Source organism: Mesoplodon densirostris, chromosome 4 (assembly GCF_025265405.1).
Source record: "Mesoplodon densirostris isolate mMesDen1 chromosome 4, mMesDen1 primary haplotype, whole genome shotgun sequence".
In the NCBI taxonomy this organism is placed as follows: Eukaryota; Metazoa; Chordata; class Mammalia; order Artiodactyla; family Ziphiidae; genus Mesoplodon; species Mesoplodon densirostris.
Window position 1 is genome coordinate 132,760,784 of NC_082664.1, and position 14,061 is coordinate 132,774,844.

The following is a 14,061-nucleotide window of genomic DNA, read 5'->3' on the forward strand; positions in this document are numbered from 1 at the left end:
AATGTATTTTCAAGGTGTAAAGTTACAAGTTATTTCCAATTTTTTTTTGCCATGAATCCAAACAGTTTGGTTAGGGAATATTTCTTAAATGAAATGGTCTAATATTCAATGAACAGTAATTGATCTTCACAAAAACTACCTAAGCTAATGGAAAGAAACAATAGGTTCCTTTTCCTGGTGAGCTATGATGACTTAACCTGGATTCTTGTTATTTTGACCCACTTCTGCGCATCTTCAGCAGGCGATGGCACCGTTAAGGAGTATAGAAATTGTGCAGTTAGAATTAGCAATCAGTAGCTGACTTTTTAGGCAAGAGACTTTGGCCCTTTAAAGAGAATTCTGAGACAAACAGAATATTTTGATTGATGTATTCAGTGAACTATGATGCTATGTGCTAAGCATACAATGGACCAGACTCATAGGAAGCCATAGAACAAATAGATTTAAACAGATAACCTACTTGTTTTAAGACCCATTTCTGTGTCAATGGATTTTTCTGTCTTTGGACTTTGTAATTGACTCACCAGGTTTGTTTCTTTTTGTAACATTCTGTGTATCCATTGAAAAAATGTAATCTTGTAAATTGAAGTACCAAGATCATACAATACCTATAAGTTGAGGTGTGCATAGGCAGGTGCAAAGTTAAGAGGGCTGTAAAATGGAGTGCTTATGTCTTGGGCTTAGGTGTGATAATTTGGGGGTAATGGTGTAAAGTAAGGTTATTTCATAAAATGCAGTAAGAGTAATTTTGATGTTTTTGGTAAAGCAGAAACTAGATAAGATCTCCAGATTTGGTTTGGTTTTAAAGATGTCCTTTTCTGTTGTTGTGAAAAACAGACTTTGAATGATGAAAGCAAAGAGCTGACCCCATTGCTCTCAACTGTGAGCAAAGGAAGACGTAACCTAAATGTGACACAATTGCTCTTGTTAAGGGAAAAAAGGAATTGGTATCTAGAGTGAGGTTGATCGCTAGAAAAGATTAGCTGCAGTTCTGTGAGTCAGATGACATTTTTTTGGGTCTAGTATTATCCAGAATTATATAAGGGACACATACCTATTGTTGGAAAAGAAGTTTTTAAGAAACACTCTTGATCATAATCTAACAACTTAATAAGATAAGATAGATTATTTTTCCTGCTGATATGAAATGGCTTAACCCACCCTGAGAGATTCAAGAGAAGGATTTTGATTGGACATTTCTGATTTCAAGGTCCAAGAAAATCTGCAAGAACTTCATATTGAAAAAATGTAGTTAATTCTAGAATCTTAGAAGGACCTTGAGAATAATTGGCTGAATGGCCAGTTACCTTTGTCTTAGTCCCTGATTTCACATAACCCCAGAAATCCTCAACAACAAGGGTGCTCCATTGTTCACAAAAGTGATAGAGATTAGATCAGGAAAGACCAAAAAAAAAAAAAAAAAAAGAGAGAGAGAAAAGTATTTGTATTGCTGATCTTAATGGCATCATCTTTTGTTGGGTGAGAATTTCTTCAGTATTTGATCTACTGGATAAATAAAGTGGAGTATGAGGAAGCAGCTTCTCTTGCTGTTCAATTATTTTATTCAAGGTCTAACTGGTCGACAGGTAATTATCAAAAGAGATAAAGAGTATGTTGCCTTAAATTGAGGTCTTCTGTGCATGACTGTGTCGTAGGAGAATTCTAGAGAGAACTGGATCTAAAAATCAAAGCCATCCACTGTTCCTCTATATGAAAAATCTGTTTCTTCTCTGATTTGACAGAATTTCCCCATCTAGGGACAAAAGTACTCATTTGGATTTGGCTTTTAGCAGAGATACATGTGCATCAGGGAATGCAAGTCAGTTTCTCTGGAAAGCTTAATCCAGTAGAGATTGAAACATATTACAAAGGATTAATATTCAGTTCCCATTGTCAGAACTACCTGCATATTCACAGAAAGCCACATGACAACACATACTTGTCTTCCTCATTCTTCAGATATTTCCTGCATATGCAGCTCAGCTTTCTCTGAATTCATATGGGCTTTAACTCTTAGGCTCCTAAGTCTTACATGTGTAAAGACTGAAGGAAATAAAGTTTCAAAAATCTAATTTTGTCATATTTTAGCTTTAGTTGGCAAATGCTTGATCTCTTGAAGAATTTGAGGTGTGTTTATGTATTTGGCAAGTATATGTAACACTTTTTATTTTAAAAAATGATTTTTAAAAAGCTGTTACATTTTCAGCAGAAACCACAATCAAGTTAAAGCTTTTAGGAAGTGGCTTTAAATAGTATGTAAGGTGTAGGACTTTGGTGGCGGGGGGAAGCAGAGTAAGGTACAAGACCTTTTTTTGGATGGCTATAATTTGACAGGGTCCTTTGAGTCAGACATGAACTTAATACCGAGGGTCAGAATGTCAGAGGGCAATAGGTGTGTTTATTGTGTATAACAAGTGGGAATCATACCATTTCCATGATACCTCTGCAAGACACCTGAAGCCCTGGTGAAGGGCTTAAGTTCAGTGACTTTGCTTGTGACAGCTGTTACAGAAAGGTGACTTCTCCATCTATGTGCTTTTTCTCTGAAGCTGAGACAAAGATAGTAACATCTGGACCCATTAGTCCCTCAGGAAGGTATTTTGGAAACCAACAATTAAAAAAACACTTTGAGTCTAGTTAGCAGATGAAAATTACAGTTCTGTGGATTTTTCTTTATTCTCTTTGTGGCAGAGCCTGTAGTGGGTAGTAAGGGCACAGCATGCTGGTCCTTGCCAAGAATGATATGCCAGGCTTCCTAAAGCTTCCCATCTACATAGGTCTTTTCATCTTCAAAGAGCTTTGTGAGCATTCGTTTACCACCACCTGCCTGGGAGATAGGAGTTATTCCCATTTTATAGATGGAGGGAGTGGAGGTGTAAGTGACTTTCCTGAGGCCACTCAAGGAGTTGAGGGTCAGAGGGAAACGCAGGAGTGCCAACTCCACTTTTTAGCTGGATCAACCTCTAGCTCTTTCTCTCTCATGGCATTTCCCCCTTGAGAGCCCCAGATTGATGATAACATAAATCTAAAGGCATCAAATAATCCTGAGCAAGAAAGAGACACCAAATCTGTCTTTTTTTTTTTTTTCTTTGGTGGCTGCATCTACAGTTAAACCCTGGGAAACCTGGACATAGAGAAGAAGCCATTTAACCCTCCTGAGGTTCACTTTCCACATCTATAGAATGGGGCTAATAAGACCCATCTGCCTACTTCAGAGTTGTTGTGAACACCAAACTCAAAACAAGCTAGTGAGGACAAAAACTGAAAACCGTTACAGAGCTCTGCAAATATCAAGCATTATTGCTGTTGCCAGAAATGACCACAAGACTGCTCTACCAAAGGGGTAGGACTTTTCTAATTAGGGGGCTAACTGCTTTGGTGATGTTCAGCTAGGATCAAGTACTATCATGAAAAAATCCAAAAATCAGTAGAAGAAAAGACTGTACCGGGGACACATACCAGTATTATATTTAGTATATATTTAGTAGAAAAAATGGCGGAACAAGTTGATTTTTAGTTTGCAGAGTGTGTAGCTGGAACTCAGCCCTCCCCACCCAGGATGCCTATTGAACATGCCTGCACTGTGAAACAAATCCATGTTATACTCCAAGCCTTACGTTCAGGGACAGAGTGTTTGAACAGACAAACTGTTTGAAGCCCACAGTCTGTTCTTCCACCATGAAGATGTATTGCGAGCTCTCTGCAAACCCTGATGGTGGCCTGGGACCTCCAGCGGCAGCGCTGAGAAAGTAGAGAGAGAAAAAGGCTCCCTCCCTCCAAGCTGTTCCAGCCACTCTGCGGCAGGGCTCACAGGCAGGCGAATTTCAGCCCCTATTTTTGCCCCCTTGGCTGAGCCCCATGGAGCAGAGTCCTTGGAGACCCTGGAACTAGAAGTGGCCAGACCCAGAGGGGCTACAAAACTCTAGAAGTCAGGAGTTGCCGAAGTCCCTCCAGGAAACCAGGTGAAGACTCCCTACTCCCCCACCCCTGGCCCCCCCGCCCCCAGCTGGCCTTGACATACAGGCCAGACTGCCATCCAGGCAGCTGCAGAAGCCTTTAATACCCCAGCAGTTTTAAACAGGGGATAAAATAAAGTGACTAATCCATAAAGGACTCAAGCCATTTTGCTGAAAATAAAATCAAATGCCTTAGGGTTTTTCTTTTTAATCTTTATTGGTTTTTCTGCTTACAAAAGTAATACATGCTGGTTGTAAAAAAATTCAAACGTTAGAGAAATATGTAACATAGCAGGTGAAAAGTCCTCCATATTCTCAGCCTTCCAGGAAAAACACGGTCTGCAGATTGGTATAAAGATAGGGTTTTTTTCTGTTTTTTGTTTGTTTGTTTGTTTTTAGCAGCAGTTCTTGACAGTTTTTGCAAGACATACAAAATTGCTTGGCATTCATATGTGTGACATAGTGTCATGGGTGTACCCAAGGTTTGGCCATTTCCTGGCAAGCCAACAATAACCCCACCCTGTTCCATCCAATTTGAGAAAGGATATGGTTGTGCAAGTGAGCTAGAGTGAAAGATCTTATGGGGGTGATCTTAGGTCCATGTTAGTTTATTTTTTTATATGAACCAGTAAAAAACTTTATTTTTTTTTTACTATTATTAGCAACAAATGCCTTGTGACACATCCCACACTGATTACAACATGCTGCTATGTTGTAGCAGTTAAGTGCCAACGTTGTAAAGGATCGCTGTGGTAGCTGGTATGAACTGCCTGTCATATTAGCTAGAGGCTAAGCCGCTTTTCTCTATCCCCGCTTTGGAAAGAGCTTAAAGTCTGCAGAAAAGAATTTCATTTCGCTATAAGGCAGGATTTCTTATCAACAATAACAATAATAATAACCGTGTTTTGAGTGCCAACTCTTTCTAAGGATTGTGTGTGATGTGCATATATATAGAATACATGTATAAAATAATCATATGTGCTGTGTCATTTATACATTATATCATTGAATCTTCAAATAGAAAACTGAGACTCAGAGGGGTAGGTGAAGTAATTTTCCCAGCCTTAAGAATTGTTAAACATTGGTATGGGTCAGCCTAAGGTCAAAAACTTGGAATTTTATAAAATTGAGAAGAATGGTCTTAGAAGGTTGATGATTATTTCCAGTTATAAACTAGTCAAGTAACTCCCAGAAAGACATCTTGACATCAGTTCTGAGTAGTATTAAGTTGAACCAGATTACTTGTGAGATGTCTTTTCTTTTTTTTTTTTTTTTTTTTTTTTGCGGTATGCAGACCTCTCACTGTTGTGGCCTCTCCGGTTGCGGAGCACAGGCTCAGTGGCCATGGCTCACGGGCCCAGCCACTCCGCGGCATGTGGGATCTTCCCGGACCGGGGCATGAACCCGTGTCCCCTGCATCGGCAGGCAGACTCTCAACCACTGTGCCACCAGGGAAGCCCATGAGATGTCTTTTGATCCTTGGTTAATGGTTTCCTACCAAGAGCAGTATATTCCCGATGTTTGTTGTTGGAGTGATTTAGCTTGGCTATTCAGTATGATGAGAAGCGGGATAGGGTGGAGAGGGAATAAGCTTTTGAGTTAGAGAAAAAGACCAAAATGTGTCCAAATTCCAACCTTACCTCTTCCAAGCTCTCTGACTTTGGGCAAGTTATTTAGCCTTTCTGAGCTTCAGTTTTCTCATCTAAAAAAAATGCAGATAATGATGATAATGATAATAATTACCTACGTCACAGAGTTGTTGGAGCAGCAAATTAGATAATGCCTGAGACTTTATAAGCCCAAATACATGTTAACTATTATTGATTATTATCAATCTATTTAGATTATCATCGAGACATCACTATTCACCCACAGAATGAAGTGATGGGTACAACTCTTGTGCAATTATATTTTTTAATACTTGGGCAGAATGGGCATTTTTCCCTGGACCACAATAAATCCAGAAATAGATCCTGAGGAACAAGTGAGGTGTTAAGAACGCCAGTGTCTTGTTACCTTTTATAATGAAAAGTAAAAAGCAAACTTTTTTACAGAGGTGCAACGACCGCCCAGCCTAAGGACCACTTGGCTAATTAGCACACCTGCTTTCCAGGATTTCCTGATGTCCCGCCGCCACTTGTTGTCAGCTCCTTGAAACTGCAGAAATTTGCCTGTGCAGGTGTGGAGAGCCTGCTTGAATTATTTAGGGCGCATGAAAGAGCAAATTATTTAGTCAATAGAGCTGAAAATGTGGGCAAATTAGAATTTTTCATAGCGAGATTGTTCATTGTTAAGCCAATTCATGATTATGTGTGTGCGTGCATCTTGCTTCAGATATTCTGCTACAAAATAAACCTCTTTGCTGCAATGAATATGGATGTGGACTAATTTAATCAATATACTTGTGACAGTTGTGGTGTCTGACAGATTTCATCCTTTGAAATACTGGCTGAGTCAATGTGTGCAGTATATATGTGGGCCAAGACTCATAATTTTTGTTACAAGAAGATTATTTTGAAAAGACACAATACTGCCTGTCAGAAAATGGAAAAGCCTGAGGGATAGAAAGCAAAGGGCAAGGGGATTTTTGTCCTGTTCCCTCTTATTGGTCTGAAAACTCAAATTTGTGAAACTAAACTGCTTTCCTTTTGAAAAATTTGTAAGGCATTGACTATTTTTCTTCTCCTTGATACATTTGAATTCTGTAAATTGACTAAAAGGTGAAGGGAGGTGGGTTTTGTGCATTGTTGGATGAAATGGAAGATTGAGTAAGTGCCCTGCTCCAATCTGCAAATGTTTACTTTCTGGAAAGATCAACACATGTGATAGATCACTTTCAGAGAACTTGCTTTTTAGAGCAAGTGGATTTTAGTCATTTCCTAAAGAGCACTTGCACCTGAAATTGTCTTCTGAGATAAGAGAGCCACCCAAGGGGGTAGGCTAGTAGAATAGTTTAATCCAACCAATCAGAATATCGGAACCTGGCTTTGGAGAACCCTCCCATCACCTCACCATGAGATCCCTAGGGAAGCTTGTTCTAACTAATTTGGAATCTTTGGCCAGCATTGCCCACTGGAGCCAAGCACAAACACAGTGCGGCAGGGGGCAAAGTTCTAGGCAAATGGCCCCTCCCTTGAAAATGCAGGTCAGTCTACAGTGAGTCCATTCACACTAAGCATCTTGGCCTCCATGAAGTTTCGTAAAATACGTCTCAGCTTGAGTGCCCTCCAGATCTGAAAGACCCTGAGAGCTGAAGGAAGGCTGAAGACCAAGAGTTTAGGAGCCTGACTCAGGCCAGTGGTCCTATGCAGTAGTGGCACCAAACTCTGGATTTATACTACAGTGACTTTCCCAACCCTCACTCCCACCCTCTCCCCAGCCGGCTGAGAGCCATTCCAAGGGTGGAAGTGCTGGGCCAGGATGTCAATCCCAGGGGCACCCCCATCATGATCAGACCCCTCCCTGCCAGACCTCCAGATCACTTGCAAGATTACAGGAGCCTTTAGTAGGCGTTTTGGTCACTGCCTTAAACATCATGATGTCACTTCTCATGGGTCATCCACTAGGTGTCCAGGCAGAGTGAACAACAATACACCATTTTTGGGCTTCCCTGGTGGTGCAGTGGTTGAGAGTCCGCCTGCCGATGCAGGGGACATGGGTTCGAGCCCTGGTCTGGGAAGATCCCACATGCCGCGGAGCGGTTAGGCCCGTGAGCCATGGCCACTGAGTCTGCGCGTCCGGAGCCTGTGCTCCGCAACGGGAGAGGCCACAACAGTGAGAGGCCCACGTACCGCAAAAAAAAAAGAAAAAAAAAATACACCATTTTCCATTTGATCCAGATACATACAGTTTTACTCAGTGTTCCCAGAGCTTTCCTATCTTATAAAGGACTAAATAGATTTGCTTGATCTCTCCATTACTAAGATGGAATGAAAATAACTCTTGAGAGGCCCGAGTTTAGTGTTAGTGTTGCTTTTAGTTTTGATGCTGATTTAAACTATAGGGCCTAATGAGGTTTGTCTGATTTCTGTGTCTACAACTTGAGGTGAGACATAAGCAGAAGCAGCTCAGTGTCTGTCTTCTTTATTTCTTGTATGAGTTTTATTTAATAGATGGTCCAAGTACTTTGTGTTATCTAATTCTCTTCCTTAGGGGTTGGGGTTAGGGTTAGGGTTAGGGTTAGGGGTTTCAGCTGATATCACCTTTCAGAATTTCTCTACTACCACTTGGCTTTTATGAGTCTCTGAAAAACGTGGGTCATAACCATCTCTCTCTAGAGCTGCAGACAATCTGTGGCACAAAACTTTGCCTTAACTATGTATTAAAAATATTGGAGGAGGGCTTCCCTGGTGGCGCAGTGGTTGAGAGTCCACCTGCCGATGCAGGGGACACGGGTTCGTGCCCCGGTCCGGGAAGATCCCAAATGCCACGGAGCGGCTGGGCCCATGAGCCACAACTACTGAACCTGCGCTCTGCAATGGGAGAGGCCACAGCAGTGAGAGGCCTGCGTACCACAAAAAAAAAAAAAAAAAAAATTGGAGGAGCTGTAAGTGTGAAACATTATTAGAGTTTAGATTTCATAAAGAATTTTCCTTGAACAAATCAAGCTAGTCTCTAAGATGAGGAGGCCGACTTGAAGATGACGGTTTTTGTTAAGCATGATCTTATAACATATTAAGTGGCATAACTCAGAATAGACATATTAGATAGTGTACAAAGATGCCACTATTGGGGTATTAGAAGGCTTCAGGATTATGGCACATTTATTGGAGGTGAGATTTTGAACAGTCTCTAACTCTGTATAGTGAAACTCAGGATGTTAGCACTAAAAGTGACTGATAGGCAAAGGACTCACTAAAGGCACTGCAGCACTTGTAGTCCCCTTGAAAGGAAGTTAGCAGGGACACATGGTTTATAATGAGGTTAAGTCCAGTCATTTAATGTGTCCTCTTTTGAAGTACTGAATACAATATTGATTCAAATCCAGTGTAGGTGGCTGTGGAAATTACCCCAGGATATGAGATTATGTTGGAAGAAAGGGTGGGCTCTGTGTATGTGTGTTACTTACGTCGTGCAATACATTCGTTAGACTAGTCATTGCTTTGTGTGAGGCATGGCACTAGGTAGGGGCTTTATGAAAGTGAAATATACTTGGGCACTTGCGACTGCCTTTGTGTGTGTGACTTAGTAGGTAATCTGACATGATATCCAGTAGTGATAACCATGGAAAATAAATTTAGTGTAATGTAGCATTCCAGGTAAACTGGTGAAAGATGTCATCCTGTATATGCAGCTCAGTGTTGGTTCTTTATTTCACGTATAAATTGTATTTAATAGGTGGTCCAAGTACTTTGTCTTGCCTAATTATTCTGTTCCTTAGGGGTTTTTTTAATCCTTAATTATGCTCTTTCCAGCTCTGCTCAAGATATAATGTGTTTGCTTAGAAACGTGCTTTAACATATTTGAGAACTTTGGTGTAATATGTATGAATTATTTGGTTATTCTTCCAGTATGAGGCAACTGTAAATAATCAGTTAGATAGAAACACACGCACGCTGTACCAGAAAATCAATTTCCAATGTAAAGAACTCTGAAGCTACATATTCTATTTGTCCGGATTCATCATTATTAAATTCAAATAGGATATGAATTTTATGGTTGAAAGGTTTTGATCGTACACAAGTGGACTAATTTTTAAAACATGACAGGTACATTAATTTAAAAAAGATGAATAAGGAATTCTTAACATCATATGTAACTTATTAATACTTAGAATTGAATCATTTTCCTAAGTAGTTTTGGCTTTTTGGAGTCTATTTTTCTCCACCAGCCGAGCTACAATGCTCAGCCAAGACAGGTTTATGACCTTTTAAAAATAATGATGGAAAATGAGATCGGAGGAAACATTTTAGTATCTGCTTTGCTCTGAGGCCTAAACTGTGAACTCTCCAGTTCTTGAAGGCTTTGAAATGCTGATGCCAGTCTTCTTGTGGGTTCTTAAACACCTCCTCAAATGACCCATTTTAATAACCCGAAAGCTATTATATAACGAGCAGCCATAATTTAGTCCAGGGCTCTAGGGGGACCCTCACAGTTCAGCAATGAATAGTTAATGCAGTATAATGTTTAGCAGGTTATTAGTTTTCACTATACAAATGCTGATCAGGGAACGCTTTTATAAGGTGTTTAAAAGAAAATGTAATTAACTGGTTGCGTGCTTCTGTTGCAGCTCAAATTGAAATTATTCCATGCAAGATCTGTGGAGACAAATCATCAGGAATCCATTATGGTGTCATTACATGTGAAGGCTGCAAGGTAAGCCTTTTTAATTGTTGTTGTTGTTTCTATTAACGTTAGGATGTATCTTTGTGACTTTTATTTTTTTACTTCTACTATGCCTAAAAATTCAACTCCTTGGCATTTTGAGTGATGAGAAATGACAGGACAGAATAAATATTTGGGTGTTCATTACAATCAAGGAAGTTATGTATATTTTTATGCCTCCCATCACAATAATGAGAGGCTGGAGAAAAGTATTCGATCATGGCTTGTTTGTCACTTCCAATCCCAGAACTGATTGAACTGATGAAAAAATCTCTTTGGTTATCTTTTTTCAAAAAAGAGATGACTCTGGACTTCTGTAAGGTCCCTGTTATAAGCTTTATAAGAAGGTGTTTCCAAGAAGTTTAATGGGAATGTGATTGAAAGTCTTATTGCTGGCACACAGATGTTGACACATCTGGCCAAATCATAGCAAGGTTTTTAGAAAACACTGAGTTCTGGTCCTGGGGCCACCATTTGTGCCTATTGTTTTGGGCATGTCTTCATCTTTTAGTGACTCGGTTTCTTCATCTGTAAAGTGGCATTCTTCCTACCTTTTAGAACTATTCCAAGAATAGAAATAATAACTGTAAATAAAAGTCCTCATAAACTGAAAAGTGCTATTTAAATCTAATAGTCTTATTGCTGTTGTTACTATTTTAATTATTACTGATGCCGATCTCAGGGCAACATGGACAGCACATACATAATGTGGGAGTGGAAAATAGAGATGTTTATCCTAATCATTCAAGACCCCCAAACCTAGATTGCCTCCGTTATTCAAATTGCAATTTATTAAGATTTAAATCCTCCTGCTTATCTTGGAAGGGCCTTGAGACAGCTTATAGGATAAAACAGTGCAAAATAAACAGGAGAGAAGCTATTTAGACATGCAGGAGGCCTCTGAGACAGTTGTTTGCCACTGAACCAGGCCTGAATTAGCCCTAAAGCATTTGGAGGCTGAAGCAAAAAATAAAATCCACAAATTTGGTTAGCTTTCCTTTAGTGAAATTAGAAAAATACAATGTCATAAAATACAAAACCACCTTCAGACACAAATAACTACTAGGAGACTTCAGGGAAATTTGCCTTGTAATTTCCTTATGTCTTTGTTTTACTGTTAATCATCATAACACTTGCCACTTTGTACATATACAAATGCTTCATATTGATCCTATCTTGGGGAAGCTTGAGATTTTTGCACACCACCTACCATACTTCATTATCCAGAAATCCATCTCGGAACAGAAAAAGGACATTATCAGGAAAACTGATGAAATCCAAATAAAGTGGGTGGTTTAGTTAGTAGCACTGCACCAATGTTAATTTCTTAGTTTTAATAAATGTAGCATAATTACATAAGGTGTTAACATCAAGGGATGCTGGATGAAGGGTATAATGGAAATCTCTGTGCAGTCTTTGCAACTTATTACTAAATTTAAAATTATTTCAAATTAAACAGTTTAACAAAATTAAAAAAAAATTCACCCACCTTTAGGAATAGAGAGCTTTCTACTCAAAGGAGATTTTGAATTATTCATCTCTGTGGTACCCTCAAGACCTCAAGGTTCTGGATTACCAAGGAAAAAAATTATTTCCTCAATTTGTGCTCCCTCCAAATTAATTAATTAATTAAAATTAAACAAAATAAAATCAACTGCCTGGCCTATGTTATCCCAAGATGTAAGCAAGAGAGGTACCTGCCTGTGACAACTGTCCCTCCATTGATTTGGGAGGGTTAATTCGGCTGATGTGGCTGGGCCCCTGTCACACTTCACCCTCACCCACTCTGTGTACGCACCGTCTTATCACTGGTAGAGGATGGCATGGTCTTTCTTGCTGAAGGATATATAGACAGCAGTGCTCCCCTACCAGGAGTTCCAAGCAGACTTGATTTTTGTGCATTGCCTATCACCTAGGTATTTTCTTAAGTGGTCTGGGTCCCAGGGATTAACCACATGTGTACCTTCATGCTGTTCACGAAACTGATCGCTCTCTCTGTGTCTCTCAGTAATGCCGCATGTAGTTTTATGTGGCAAATTGAATACGATACCTAGGAATGGCGTGCAGGGCAGGACCAGGGAGAAGATGGGGGCTACTTCATAGGAAACACCTCAGCAATTCAGAAGATTAATTAACAACACGCTCTTCAATAAAATCTGAATTCTCTGAGTACCACTGTGTTTACTGAGGCATAAACAATGTGTGTTTTCTTTTTAACACAATGCTTATTTATGACAAAAATAAAAGCAATAAGAAAACAAAGGGCAGCTATTATTTCACTGTTGTCATTTTTCTAGATTCCCTTCCAGATCTTGTACAGCCTCAGTGCCAGTGTGTTTTTCGGTCATCTGCAGTTCTGCTTCTCTTTCCTATTGACTTTATACAATGGAAATCACAAAAACAATCAATTAAAACTTCATTTTATTAACAGATTGGGCCTGTACCCAGCCTGGGACCTATACGGTAGCATGTGTTTATATTCGATGCATATAGTATTTGCCCTGCGTCATAGTTTCTGCTACAACTAACATTTTTTTTTAATTGAAGTATAGTTGATTTACAACATCATGGTAGTTTCAGGTGTACAGCACAGTGATTCAGAATCTTTTTCAGATTCTTTTCCCGTACAGGTTATTACAAAATAATGAGTAGAGTTCCCTGTGCTATACAGTAGGTCCTTGTTGGTTATCTATTTTATATATAGTAGTGTGTACATTACAACTAACATTTTTATCTCTAGTCGCGGTGAAGTCAAGAGACTTCTTTTGCCACTGATGTTAATGATTTATCATGTTCTAACCAGGTGAAGGTGGTTGTATCATGACAAATTATAAATAATTTGTCTCTGTAATAGTATCATTAGACTTAAGGAAAACTTCTGATTAGATATATAAATAGAAATCTAATGAGAGAGAAAAAGTGACTCAGTCATTTTCTGAGCTAATCGCTTTGTGAATCTATTTTAAAATCAACAACCTGAAACCACAAGAAACCAGAGAACCTATTTAATTGCTGAAATGATTCTCTTTCACCACATACTTGCTCAAATAAGCATTGCACATGAACAGCAAAAGTGGTGGACGTTTTGGTAGCTCTTTTTCTGGTTCCTGAGTATTCCCAGCTCACCCTCTCCAAGTTCTTTTGGCCACGTGTAGAGAGACGGTATAGTGTCAGGCTTATGCTCTGACTCTGGAACCAGACTGCCTGGGTTCAAACTCCAGTTCTGCTATTTACCAATATGAGCAAATACCCAACCTCTCTGTGCCTCTGTTTCCTCATCTGTAAAATGAGGATAGTAATTGTAGTTACTTCATATGGTTGTCACGTGCATATAGGTAAAGCACTTACACGAGTGCCAGGCATGTAACAAGCACACATTGAGTGTCGGCTCTTGTTATTATCATTCCTGGGCAAACTCCTCATGTCTGAGTAATGTGCTCTGTAGTCAGACACTATTTCCAGGATATCTGTGGGTCCAGTCTTGATTTTGTGACCATTTGTGATTTGTAATGTAGACTCTGCCAATAAAAACAATGAAAATATGAGCACCCCCTCGGGTGCTCTATAAGCACTGTTAGAAGTCCAAAGACATAGAAGACTGAATCCTTCCCTCGAGCAGCTTACAGTCTAGTCATAGAGATGAGGCCTTCATAGCAAACGAAGAACTAAATACTAGAGTAAGGCCGCAGTCTGTGATGTGACCCAAGAAGCACACATCCACTAGGCAGCCAGAGCCTAAAAATGGGGAAGTCTTGGTTGTATAACCCGGTTTGACTGGAGC

General features: G+C 39.6%; 1 protein-coding gene across 1 annotated transcript in view; it reads left to right on the plus strand.

The window, feature by feature from the left end:
• The window catches only part of LOC132487551 (nuclear receptor ROR-alpha), a 95,149-nt gene that overhangs the window by 49,263 nt on the left and 31,825 nt on the right, over nt 1-14,061 (plus strand). The window contains exon 2 of the mRNA XM_060095267.1: nt 10,186-10,271. Coding sequence (XP_059951250.1) covers nt 10,186-10,271 — 86 coding nt within the window. The remainder of the gene's footprint in view (nt 1-10,185; nt 10,272-14,061) is intronic.